The following is a 13,901-nucleotide window of genomic DNA, read 5'->3' as shown; positions in this document are numbered from 1 at the left end:
GAGAATCGCATCAGACTCCTGACAGCCCATTCTGGTGATGCGCCAGGCACCACCTGTTTTCCCACTGTGGCCAGATTGCTGTCATGAAGACAGAAGTCATTGAAATTTTTGTGTTTGAGCTGATTCTGGTGTCTGAAGGTGAGAGATTAAGAAGATGAAAGACGGGTTGGCAAGATGGCTCAATGGGTAAGAGCACTGACTGCTCTTCCAAAGGTACTGAGTTCAAATCCCAGCAACCACAGGGTGGCTCTCACAACCACCCACAATGAGATCTGACACCCTCTTCTGGTGTGTCTGAAGAAAGCTACAGTGTACTTATATATAATAAATAAATCTTTAAAAAAATTTGAAAAAAATTTTTACACATACGCTTACACACACACCTGTTCAGGGCTGGGGACTAGTGGTGAAGTGTTTGTTACACAAGCCTAGGGGCCTGAGTTCCATCCCCAGAATCCACTTTGAAGGCCAGGTACAGTAGTAACACGTGGTTGTAATCCCAGAACTGGGGAGGCAGCGACAGGAGATCCCTGGAGCTCACTGCACAGCCAGCCTAGCCTTATGAGCCAGCCCCAGGCCAGTCAAAGGCCATCTAAAAAGCAAAGTGGCACCAGTGGATAAGCAACACTGAGGTTGTCCTCTGTCTTCCCAGCGCATGCGTACACACACACACACACACACACACACACACACACACACACACACGATCTCCATTAGGAATTATTCCACCCTTCCAAGTGTCACTTAATGAACCTGTGCCAACTTCCTCTTCCCTGTCATCTGCTGTCATACTTGAGTGAACCACTGGGTTTCCACGGGTCATACACACTGTGCCTTCGGAATCTGAAGGCTTGGACATTTGTTCCCAAAAGCCTGGCTCTACCCCAGCCTCACGCAGCATGGAACTAACAGCCTTCTGTCAACTCAAGGCCTCTGCTAGCACCTTGGTCAAGGTCCAGCAGTTATAACTGAGTTGTGCCCGCTCATGAGACTGATTCCTAGAGTCGCTATTAGGTAGCATTTAGTTTCTGGCCAGGAAAGACTGTGCCCAACATTGCTCTGCACACAGGAAAAGTCAGGGGCCCAAGTGAGAGAGGGACATCAATGTGACATGAAGCTACTGTGAAGAGAGGAGGAGGCTTCTTCATCCAGCTCCACACACAGCCAGCTGTCAACTCGGAAGCAGTCAAGTGTGCCTGCAGATCACACCATGCATTGTCCCCTTACAGAGAATGACTGACACTTTTCAAACTTCCATGTCATTGGATGGCGAGCACGAGGCCCCACCCATTCCCAACAGCTCTCCAATAAAGTACAGCCCACCAAGAGGCAAAGTCTAGATTCTAATATAAGGAATACACCGCGCACTTCAGGTTACAAGTGACACAAATGACACACATTGCTTAAAGAGATTCTACTCTCAAAAGGCCAGAACTCAGGGGCAGGGACAAGAGGAGCAGAGTTCAAGGTCAGCCTTGTCTACATTTGAGAGTTTATAAGTCAGCTAGGGCTAGAGGGAGGGAGGGGAAAAGAAGGGAAGGGTAGAAGGGAGGGAGATAGAAGAGAAAAAGACAAAAAAAAATTTTTTTTTTAATGTGCAGGACTCCTTTCATAAAATGGGTACTAAATGGTTAAATGAAACATGCAGAAAACACTTGAATTAGCCTTCACATTGATTAAACAAGAAAACACACTTCCAACACTTAAAATTTCATTGCTGTCAAATAAAAACTCGCAATACAATGAAGAGAAAATCTCTAATAATTTATTGACCTTCAGTTTCACATCGTGAAAAACAAAAATAACAGTTTTACAAAACCTCAAAAATGTAGTAGATGCAAACAAGAACATATAGACATGACCGACCATCTTCTAGCTTCTACAGGGTTGGGTATGTGAACCACAGATTCAATAGCCAAGAGGGATATTATGCGGCTCTAATCACTCTTATTCAGACAGGTGTCAAGCCTGAGAAAAGAGGCTTCCCCATTATACCAGAAGTGGAAGGCTGCCCTTTGTTATCCGTTTCCAGGGCAACTGGCTCACAAAATAAGAACCTCCCCTGTCTTATGCCAGGGGTTTTGTGTGTACTGTGCTTGTGAATTGTATTTGCTTCAAAGTGTGGGACATTTCACAGGGCGAGAATGGTCAAGTAGCAAGCCCAAATGCCTAGATCAATTGAGCAGGAGTCTAGAAAGTTCCCCTGCCGGCTGGGGGGCCCCACCCTGGCAGGGCAGCTCCCTCTGGCTCACACAGTAATTAATAGAGGATTCAAGGCCAGGCCACAACTTTGAAACAGCTGCAGAGAATTCTCCTGCTCTCAGCAGCAGTGAAGTGAAGATCTTGAGACAGACAGATTTGCATTGTAAACTATGGAGCGGGGACAGCTACAAGACCAAGACAACTGATCATGCCACCAGGGTACAATCAGACACTTACACTGCTTAGAATACATCCAAGGACCAGAAACTGACTGCTCAAATGGTCCAATGGCTCATTTGTTTTTTGTTTATTTTTTTGGTCCAACTACAGTCCACTTACTCACGGCACAGACAGACGTGTATAATTAGCCTAAAGTACTAAGGTGGAGAGAAATGTTAAGGAATTATCTGTCATTAGACAAGGTAAACACACTCACAATGTAAAGGTGGTTATCTGCCTTAAGTTCTATATTTTTAATACAGCACTGTGAGAAATATGGATCAAAGCAGGCAGAGTTGCAAGCTCTGGTCTTCCCCAGATCCCTGGGGAAGTGCCCACTGTACTAATACCTACCACTGCACGGTTAGGAAACAAGCATTTAAGAGAAGCAAAGAATGTATTCACAAATGATCCCAACAGGACCTAGTAACACTGACCCCAAAGATGTCACTTCCGTGTACCAAAGAGCTCTTTCAACATGTATCCAAGGGTGAACACTCACATTTACATTGTATCAAAATGGATGTTTTCCTGGGAGAACGAGCCTTTCGAAATCAAGGTCCAAGAGCCTCGTGGTCAGTGAGTTTGTTTACACTCCACACATTTTAGTCCCCCCCCCCACACACACACAGGTGTGGTTACTCACCCAGGGTAAATAAATAGATAAATAAATAAGCTTCGGACAATGTCTTCACGTGTGCCCTATATACAGAACTATTCTGGAACCTCTCCAAGGTTTCAGGACATTACACAGACGGGGAAATACTATAAAGTAATTTGGTCCTTTCCAAGAGTCAGCAGCCGAGACCAGAGTTAGGTAAATCAGACGGACAGGAGGAAGAAGGGCAGACCCTGCTCTCGTGTGTCCTGCCATCAGTGTGACCAGGGGACCTCAATAAAGAGTGGTCTGCCTCTGGGATGTAATTGAAGTTTTCTGTCTTGGAATCTGTCTCTGTCCCGACACTTCAAAAATGCACCCCTCCCCCCACCCACCCTCTACTTATCCTCCAAATTATAGCCCCAAAGTCTTCTTTGTGTGCAGCAAAGCACACCAACAACTACAAAATGTGCAAAACATAACGACCATCCACACAGGCCCGTACACGTGGAGACAACGTAAGCACTGTTTCAGCATGCAGGCCGCGAACAATAAATAGCTAAATCTAGAACACATTTCTTAACAGCCAAGAGGAGGTTTAAAGTCACTTATAAATAGCAAAGAGCATCTACCAAACAGCGACCAACAATGTCCCCCATTGTCCCGAGACGTTCCTGGGGGGGACCATAACCCTTCGAGATGAGTGGAGAGAGTCCTGGGGTTCCCATTCTCCAGTCAGTCGGGCCCGTTTCCCTCCTGACCCTTACTTGGCTTTGCATCTCCAACGGCAGCTGGCATGGAGGCGTCAAAATCAGCCTTCAGAGGAGGCTGACAGCCATTGCAAATCTTTGCACATAAATGGTGGGGCCATGGAAATCAAAAGCTGAATGAGGTACAGCCAGGGAAAAGCCCAGCTTTTCTCTCCCTTTGAGGGGCTGATTAACGCTGACATTAATCCACAATTACCAGACAAGGACTAGATCACAAGCCCAGTCATTCATATTTAAACCGTGTGCTACTTATATTGGAAAAAAAAAAAAACCCGCCCCTCCCCCACCCCTTCCTTCATGTCCACTTGAGAGTGTTCGCAAGGTGCAGCTGATGGTATTCGAGGAGTCTTAGTAGCAACTGCTCCCAGTTTTTCTTTTCTCTTCATGGAAACTTGCCTTCTCCAAAGCAGAAACGACATCTCATCTCACCGTGCATCAGAATGAGCTAAAACAGGAGAAAAAGAAAAATAAAGAAAACAAAAAGTATGAGAGATTTGTGATACATCGTGGTTTAAGACATTTGCTCATAAGCAGGCAATTTAGAAAAATTCAGACTCAGGGCAGAGCTGAGCAACACCACTTCTGAGGGTCTGAATCCAATAGGGCTGTGTTCAGTCTGAGTTCAATCATAAATGTGCACACACAGCAGGTTGATACCATGATGATGGTCAGCCCATAAAACAGCGGGGGTCCAACGCCTGCCCTTTCTCAAGCATGACTATGCTCAAACTCAAGCCTACAAAGGTTGATGCCATGATGAGCTGCCATCTTCTCTTTCCAATGTTTGGAAAGAGAGCTATTGTGACATAATCACTGTGTGTGTGTGTGTGTGTGGGGGGTGTCAAGAAAAGGAGACGTCCCCCCCCAACCCTCTGATCATAAAGAATCCAAGTGAGGCTTTTCAGAGGCCATAGTTTTAAGATCATCTCCACCGCTCGCTGCTGCACAGTATCCCCAAGCAGGGACAAAAGGAGTTTTTGCAGGACCACTCACTCACTAGCTGATCACATTCTTCTCTTTGCCTTGTGTGCATTCAGAAGTGTGAGTCAGTTCCTAATTGTTTCTCTTGGCTGTTGTCTAACAGTGATTCAAGCCTACAAGACATTCCTTAGCCTTTGGTGTCATCCCTTAGCCCCACCTCCCTGTAACCTGTATATCCACATTAGGCCAAAAGAATGTGTCTTGTAATGCATAACCTCTCAAGACACAGCACACTCAGAAAGGAAGGGGGGGGAGGGGATTTCTAAAAGAAGACACAAAGCAAACAGAAGTCCACATCCTGTCAGGCGGAGACCATAAGACACCACAAATTTACTAGAAAATCAGAATAGTTTCTTCTCTAACCCACTGCCTGAGCAGCAGGGGTCAGTTCAGATCAACCTGGGAAGGTTGTCTGCTATCCCTGGATGTACTCAGAAATCAGAGGACTCGGGCTGGGCTGGAGGGCAGTGCTGACACCCAAGGGGCATGTCTGAATGTCATTCCACAGGGCTCAAAGTGTTTTTAACAGCATCTTGTGTATAGTAAACTTTTAGAAATTTAAACCATTGTTCTCTCTACCGAAAAGACAGGCTTTGATCAGGGGCTCATGTCACCCTTTAAAAGCAGCAAGCCGGCCCTATCAAGATCAATTTTTATGTGCTAGCCTCTTCTGTCGGGGATGCCAAGGGTGAGGAATGCTGTTTTACATGTAACACAGCATTTCGCTTGCTGTTTCCCAGGGACCGGAAGCAAGTGATTAGGTTCAAATACCTTAACGAATTCACTCTGGGCTGGAAAAAAAGGAACCAAAACTGAAGAATAGAAATCACAAACAGCTGATAATCAAAGGAACGGAATGTCCCCAGGACACACAGAGTGAACTCCAGCCAGATCAGAGCAAGGTCTCACTGCAGGAGAAGCCTGTAATATACAAATGGCTCTGGGCTAGATGGGGCTAGGTGTTTCCACACCCACTAGTCTGAAATGGGACAGTTTTCTGGACGTCGTGGTTGAAGTCACTCAACAAAAGCTGTCTTAAGTCCAGGGAGACCTGAAACGAGGACCAGAGAACACTGGCAACCTTTCTGCTTGGTCCTTGTCTCCCAATCTCCCGGTGGTCATTTCTGACCTACCATACCACAGTCCCTGGTAAGTTTTCCAGCTCCACTACACACAGTTGGTTCTGGACCAACTCTTAATTTTGAGTCTGTTAATTAGCGCTTCTCACCTAAGATGTTTTTTAGACCTGCTTGAGAGTTGAGTCATGCACCCGTATCTCAAATGAAATAACCACTTGCAGAACACTTGTTTATTCTGGATTACTGAGATGCCAGCAAGGCTGTACAAACCAGTTTGGTGTGGGGTGCTTGCTGTCAGTAGACTGCCCCTCGGAGGAGGTTTCTGACTGTTGCTGCTCCTCTGGAGGAATCCCATGCCCAGGGACCATGGCCCTGCTGGCTGGGGCAGGCTGGGGGAGACTGCCAAGGGGTTGAAAACAATCATGACACAACGTGAAAGGGGCACCAATCTTGGTGCTTTTAAGTGAGCTACTGAACTTGGGAAAAGAAAGGTTGAGAAAGATGAACCCCCTCTGGTTAGCTTACAACCACTCTGAGGTATCCCCATTTTTCCTTTCAAAGGCCCCTTTAGAGATGTCCCACCCTAAGGAAAGCTGAGCCCAAGTTCTCTCTGGTTCCTCCACAGTGACATTATTTTCACAGGGCGCCCCTGGGCCTCTGTTAAGCCAGTTTGGGTTTTGTTGTTGTTCTGTCAACTTGACAAAAGCTAGAGCCATTTGAGGGGAGGGATTACCTGTATACATGCCTTTGGACATGATGGATATGGGAGTACCCAGGCCACTGTAGGCGGTGCTACCTCCAGGCAGATGGTCTTGGGATGTACAAGAAGGCCGTCTGAGCTAGCTAAGGGGGTAAGCCTTCAGGCTCCTGCCTTGAGTTCTTGCCTTGACCTTCCTTACCAATGGGCTGTGACCTGGTAACAGGTCAGAGGAAATGAACCCGTCCCTCCCCCATACTGCTTGTGGTCATGGTGTTTACCTAACAGACACACATGCTGGGGCAATTCCTGGGCCAGTCCAGAGGATATTTTCACAGGAGTGAAGCAGCCACACATGACACCTAACTGTGCAGGCTGATGATTAATTATTGGATCCAAGAGAATAATACATTCTTATGTACACAAGACGACCATTATGTACTCAGATGTATGACACAGGATACAATTTGTGTTTGTCCCAACATTAGAGTCAGGCTGACTGATTAACTCTCCAAAGGATGAAGTTAGAGCTATGTCTACACAAGACATCACTTTTCATGAGAACAACCGAGATTTTCCTCCAACATTAACACATGCTCTGAAGGGATGAGGTGTATTTTGAAGGGACACATTTTAAATAAGTGACTATACAACTCTAGAGTCAATAAACTAGGGACTGTGAGAAGTGTTTTTGTAAGTCTATTATAAAGTACAGAAAGACCTGAAGAAGTGAAATTGGAACAGCAACGCAGCATCCCTGGGATGGTCCCGGATGAAGCTGACCAGGCAGCCGCTCAACTGCATACTCAAGTGCTTGTGCTCTGGGGTCATTCCCCACTAACTTGACCACTTACTGAGGTCTATGACTTTGGGCTCCATGGGTATCACGTTGTGCATCTGCATAGGGAGACTAGGAATGCCATCCCAGGGGTTGTTCTGAGCATCCAAAGGATGCTTGAGTGAAGCATGTGATCCTGCCCTAGGAACACAGTGAGCATGTTACAGCCACTGGCTGGGATCACTAATGGAAGTCTGGGGTTCCCACCCTGGCTGGATACTTGTATCACTGGAAAACTTTCTTTAAAGTCCCGATAACATGGGTTCCACCCCCAAGCACCAATAAAATAACGTCTCTAGAATGGGCAGCTTCTGAAAATCTCTTTGGGAGACTCTTGAGGTTCGGTGATAGCTAAGAACCACTGGTTTCTGTTAAAGAGGGGTTACAGTGGTGGCCAACGCAAGCAGTTACGTTGTAGGACTGCAAAAAACCTTTCATTCCTACACGTGTGACTCCAGATAAGACAACGAGCAGTCCATCTCAGTCCACAATCCTCCGAACTACTGGGCGGAGATCTCCAGCTCCGGGGTCTTACCTCATGCGTGCTTTTCTTTGGGATGCTCTACATTAGGAAGGCAGGTGTTTCCAGGTGCTGACGAACGCGGTAGGGATCAGAGAGTAGGGGACTGTGGTGATGCTGTTCCACACATCCAAAGTTGGGTCGTAACAGTCCAAAGTCTTGCAGCGCTGAATGCCGAAGTACCCTCCGACCACGTAAAGCTTGTTCCCGGAAGCCACGGCGTGGCAGCTCATGCGCTTGGCTGTCACATCCCCCACCTTGGTCCACTGGTAAGTCTCACTATTGAATTTGTAAGCGGAGCAGGCAGAGAACTCTGTATCTCCACCCATGATAAAAATCTGGTTCCCCAGCACAGCTGCGGCTGTGTAACGCCAGGGCTGGGGACAGGTGGCCGGTACTGACCACCTGTTCTCGCATTGATCGTAACACTGAACCTTGGGAAGCTTGTCGTGGCTCACGCTGGTACCCCCGAAAGCAAACAGCTTAAGTTTGGCACTCACTACAGCAGCGTTGCTGACGCCTTCGCGGAGTGGGGCTACCATGGTCCATTTGTTGGTTGTGGGGTCATACTGTTCTACTTGCTTTAGAGAGACTGAGGGGGACGCTGGGAGGCAGCCAGTTGCAGCTGTGTGCCCACCGACCACATAGAGGCAGTGTTTCAGTTCCGCTGATCCATGGCCAAACCTGGCCACCAGCATGGGGGCAGCCTTGGACCACTCCTCATGCAGGGTATCGTAAACCCAGACATCTTTTGAGACTCCGTTCTCTGATCCCCGCCCCCCAGTAATATATACTTTGCAGCCAATTGCACATGCGCTGAATTCTTTCCTCGGGCTGGGAATGTCGGCCTTGGGAATGATTTCTTTAGCCTTCTGGTCTACCAAGTACAGTTTGTCACACATGAAAGTCTGCCCTCCCAGGAGGAACAGGGCATGGCCAGTTTTCCGAGGACGAGCACAGAGACTGGTGACCACGCCGTCATTCTGCAAGATTTTGAGTTTGCACCGGATGGCCTCTTCCACGATCTCCTTACTCTTTCTCTGCTTGGTGATGAGTTCTTCCATCGCCACGTTCTCCATGAGATAGATGGCAGGAAGGAGGGCCAGCCTCACTGTCTGCAACAGTTCCGGGAGGTAACAGTAGCGCTTCTTCAGGTCATAGCTAATCCAGTTCATCGCAGACTCATACACCAGCCTTTCGTCTTCCGTCTCCAGTTCTTCACTGGACAGCAGCTGCACAACCATGTCCTGGGGCAACTGGAGGAAATCTTCGTTCTTCCGAATGGTTTGGAAGTTGCTGAGACACATTCTCCAGGAGAGTTCGTATAGCTTGGTGCACTGGTGGGCATCAGACAATAGCAGCATACCCAGGCAGTTGGTGGGATGCAGGTTCTTCTCCAGAAATTCTGCACACGCATCTCTGATGTCCTGAAACTCCAGCATGTCACCAGCCTCCAGGAGCGACTCTGCATTTTCTTCATTGATAATGACCCGAGAGGAGTATGCGTAGTCTAGAAGCAGCTCTAAGACTTCTGGGTGGATGGAATTGTCGAAGTTCACCTCACTGTCCTGGCTCTCTTTTAGGCCACCACTGAACATGGCTTCAAAGTAGCGGCTGCACGCAGCCAGCACCGCCCGGTGGCAAGGGAAGGTCCTGTTTCCCGCGTGGAGAAGGACATCGGTGAAGAGCCGCTGCTGACGCAGAAGGTTCAAGTGAGTGAGAACGCTGTCCGCATAGGAGGACTTATGAAACAGGTAGATGTTGATGGAGCCACTGCTGGCCCTAGACTTGCGGTTCTCATGCACACTGACTGACATTTTGTTTCAACTCCTAAAAGAAAAGAAAACAAACCCATTGAAGATGATGCTCTTGATGTTCCCAGCTGGAGCACAAAAGCAACAATCACTTAGACAAAGAAAACAGAGCCTTGTTGTTGTCAGTCCTGCTGCCTCATGTTGGGGGGGGGGGGGAATGGCCACTCCAGAACAAAGTCAGAGCGAACAACCTAGAAGGAGAGACACGCCATGTGATGCTGCTGAGCTATCTGAACCATTCATGGTTGGGGGGCAAGGTAGGGGACGAGGATAGAGGAGGTTTAAAAGCAGGTTTATTTGGAAGACCCGACTGACAACTTCCAACTTTCCAGATACCGGAAGTTCTTGAGACTTTGTAAGTCAGCAGAAGCTGAGGGAGGCCAGTCTCAGTTTCTCAGTTCCCAGGCCTAAGCCAGCTGATTCACTACAGGCCACTTAAATGCCAAGCTTCCTGCCAGGAACGTCAGGAGGCCACCGGCTTTAAAGCCCTATGCAACATAAAGCCACGTGTAAAACCAACACCTACTAATTAGAAATTCTATTAAGAATTCCTTTGGTCAGATCCAAACTCCCGCATACATGTAACTACCCAACTCCTGAAGTGGTCAAGCTTTTTACTCCAAGGTAAAAGAGAACATTTCTACCTAGGCGGCTCTACCACTCCAGAGCTCTAAATGCACAGAATGTAAACATTTGCACTGATCAGCAGGCTGCAGTGAAAGCAGGGGGTAGATGCTGGCCACAATCACCTCCCATCTTTCTGAACCTGGACAGCTTCCAAAATGAGACTTTGGCACATAAAAGGAAGAATATTTTGAGCAGGCAGCTTCGTGCTGTTTTTTTTCTTTCTTTCTGTTCTTCCTGCTCTATACCAATTCTTGGAAAACCATCACAAGAACAAAGGATGCTTCCACCCACCCACCTCTTTGATTAAACACTCCATTACCTGGACTGTTATGTACCTGCAGATGCCGCACCTGCATATTGGGAGTTCAAACTGCAAACACTGCTTTATGTCAATTTAAAAGCACACAGGGAGGGGTGTGTGTGTGTGTGTGTGTGTGTGTGTGTGTGTGTGTGAGAGAGAGAGAGAGAGAGAGAGAGAGAGAGAGAGAGAGAGAGAGAGAGAGAGATTCATGTTCCTGTGTGTGTATTTTAACAGCCATTGCTCATGGAGGGCTACTGTAGCACTTATTGGCTAGCATTAGTGCTTTCCTAAGTACCGAAATTAGCACCAGTGGAATCTAATGCTATCTTTTTGGGTGTCTGCTGTAAGAAAACTAGGGGCCAGTAATATGGACAATGTCCACTGTCCCTCTTAAAAAATGGAATTGACTCCCCCTTCTGACACTCTTCTCGGTCTCTGAAGGAGGATAAAACCTTAAGAACCTGCCAGAAGAGGTTGTTTATGCCAGTTAGGATAGACTCTGTAGTTAGCTACTGTATCTTTTCTGATGCAAACACAGCTGGATCCCACTGCTTTTCCTTCAGTCATTCAGATTTTTTATTTATATACCAGGAATTATTAATAAATATGGCTTGCCGGGTTCATGAGCTAAAATTGCAAAAAAATGCCACCCCCCCACCCCGCCCCCAGCAGCTGAGAGGTTTGGCACAGAATAAAGTAACAAAGGTAGGTGTCTGACGGAGACACTTGCCCGTATCTTTAGGTGAGGTAACTTGTTTTCCTCAACTTTTGGAATGTTACTTTTCATGCTGGGTAAACAAGACCAAAGAGAACCAAGTAAGCATCAAAGTTACAAAGCTTCAGTGCTAGGAAGCCTCACAGGAATTCCCGATGGGTAGCAAGATGAAGAGGACCCAAGCCTCACTCCTACCTAGAGCATGACCCCTACCTCAAGCAAAGGCTCTATCTTCTAGTCCAGCTTAACCCAAGGTGCCATGTTCTGAAGAATGACCCAGTGGAGGCATCCTCTGTGAAGACACTAAGCTTGAAGTGTTCAGGCTCCCAGGCCACTTGCAATCTGCTCGCCTTATCCCTGTGCATGCCATTTCAATGAATGTGTTCAGTCTGAGTTATTTTGAGGAAGACTTTAAGCCTAAACCGCTAAATGATTGTCTAGTCTAAGGAAGCAAGCTGCCTCCTCTCGGGCTAAGGGCCAAGAAAGGAACACAAGAATCTAAGTGCTAGCAGGCTGAGCTGGAATCCCACAGGGCTGGGGGGAGTCGGGGGTGGTAGAAAACAACGTTCACGACCAGGTGTATACTTAAGAAAAACAGTTTGTCTAGAAGGCCTACAGGATGTGCACCACTCTGCATCCTGTGTTTATGCTGCTGTGTTTTCTAAGTCTCCCCCTCAGAAAACCAGGAGGTAGAGTCTACCCTGTCACCTTGGATCCCATCCCACTGGGAGGGAATGTCACAATCTCTCATGTTGCAAACCACTGTATGATTAAAACAAAAGGTGCGCCTGAAGACTCAAGGGAGACAACTTGCTCTCTGGTTTAGAATCGTGCAAACATCAAAATACCCAGACATAATTTATACGCTTACTAAACACACCTTCAACATAAAATGAATCATTCTTTCCAACATTTTTTTTAAAGCCCCCCAGAGACCTAAATCTGCATGCTAAGGAAATGACCCCCGAAATGCACACATATACTTAACTTGCGTCTACAAAGAAGGCAGAGAAAACGACTGCCATTACTGTGAACATCAAAAGGGCACCTAGTTCAGTAACTTCGGTTCACTTCCTGCTGCTTCCAGGCAGGACGTCTGCCTCCAACACTGGGAGCACCTCCGTCTCTCTCCTGGTTTTAAGTCTGATCTCAACTCCACAAGCAAAGCCAGGCAGATAGACGTCCTCGAGCACTCGCATGACTGACAACAATGGAACCACACTATAAAGATGTTTACCAAAATAGCTCCTCGCCACGCCGTCCCCCTCCCAACACTTGCAACGGCTACTCAACACGCTAGACATGCCGGTGAGGACGACACCAAATTACAAGTCCAAGTTCACTGTTTCATCTCCACCCCGCCCACCAATTCCTACCTAGCCTTTGAAATTAATAATGTCATTCTAAAAGGCAAAAGCTTGCAGGAGAAGAAACTCGTTTTTCAGGAACCAGTTTTCATTCATTTGGCTGTAGTCAAGTGGCCGCAGGAGGAGGTCTGCGCATGGCCTCCACCGCCCCCCAAAGCCGGCTACGAGGCACCCTGGGGAACGGATCCCACGCGCTGGACTTCCTGGAGACTGCTGGGAGCCGGGATAATATTATCCCCTAACCTGGCTCCTCACACCCACCGAGACTTGCCCGGGCGTTACACCGCAGAGGGGAGGCAGGTCGCTCTCCCAGTGCCGTCCCCACTCCAGCGACTGTTCTGCCTCGAGAGCACCTCCTGGGCTTAAGCCACAGCCAGGGTGGCCGGCGCCGGCTCGGTGCTCCGAAGCACACCCCGCGGCCGACTCCCACCTCCCGAAACCCGGGCGCCCGCAACAGGTTTGGGGTTGCAGGGCAAACTTACAGAAGTGGCGACTGCCCTCTGCACACAACCGGCTGCGGTTCTTGCCTCGGTCACCCGCAGGGAGCCGACGAAGGGCGTCTCTGTTCCAGGAAGCGGTGGCGATCGCCGGGGAGAGAAGAGCGCCGGGAAGGGAGGCGATAGCGTCCCGGGTAGTGGCTCCCGGGCCGGTTCCGGCAGGCAGCTGACCTCGGTCTTCGGATCTGCTGCTACGACCTGGCGCCCCGGCCGGGCCAAGCGTCTGCCGGCGCGCGCCTAGCCAGGGGAGAGTGAGCCTGCGGCGGCCGCGCCGCGGAGGAAGGCGGGCTGCACGCAGGGGGAGGGAACGGGGCTGCGGCGTGAGCGCTGGCGGCCGCCTGGCGTCGGCTCTGGGTCTCTGCAGCGCCTCCGTCGCGCCGCTGGCTCTGAGGCTGCGGGAGCAGACTGCGCCGGGCCACCGTGCGCCGGGCTTTAAGTTGCGCCCGGGAGGGGGCGCGTATGCAAAGAGACTCGCTAGGGGGAGGAGGGAGGAAGCGCGTCCGCGACGCGGGCAGGAGCGGGAGGAGCTGGGGGGGGGGAGGATGTCGGGTGGGGGGTAAGCCGGAGAGGAACCAGGGGAGTGGGGCGGGGAGCGAACGGAGACAAAGCGGACGCCCTCGCTCAGCAACGGGCAGCTGCAGCCCTCGGGGACCGGGAAGAAAATAAGTTTTAGGGG

The 13,901-nt window shown here is 49.0% G+C and overlaps 1 protein-coding gene across 2 annotated transcripts; it reads right to left on the bottom strand.

Moving 5' to 3' along the window:
* Window positions 1-1,743: 1,743 nt before the first annotated feature.
* On the bottom strand, window positions 1,744-13,644 carry Enc1 (ectodermal-neural cortex 1). 2 transcript variants are annotated; one of them, XM_021208295.2, is made up of 3 exons: window positions 13,211-13,644; window positions 7,920-9,734; window positions 1,744-4,234 (listed from the first exon to the last, which is right to left on the bottom strand). In XM_021208295.2, the coding sequence occupies exon 2, from the start codon at window positions 9,719-9,721 to the stop codon at window positions 7,952-7,954; it is 1,770 nt and encodes a 589-aa protein (XP_021063954.1). In that variant the 5' UTR covers window positions 9,722-9,734; window positions 13,211-13,644; the 3' UTR covers window positions 1,744-4,234; window positions 7,920-7,951. The 2 variants fall into 2 exon arrangements, with proteins under 2 accessions (XP_021063954.1, XP_029399851.1); XM_029543991.1 differs by lacking the exon at window positions 13,211-13,644 and adding an exon at window positions 12,738-12,756.
* Between the last annotated feature and the right edge of the window lie 257 nt (window positions 13,645-13,901).

Source organism: Mus pahari, chromosome 11 (assembly GCF_900095145.1).
Source record: "Mus pahari chromosome 11, PAHARI_EIJ_v1.1, whole genome shotgun sequence".
Classification (NCBI taxonomy): domain Eukaryota; kingdom Metazoa; phylum Chordata; class Mammalia; order Rodentia; family Muridae; genus Mus; species Mus pahari.
This window is presented reverse-complemented; position numbering and strand designations above follow the sequence as displayed.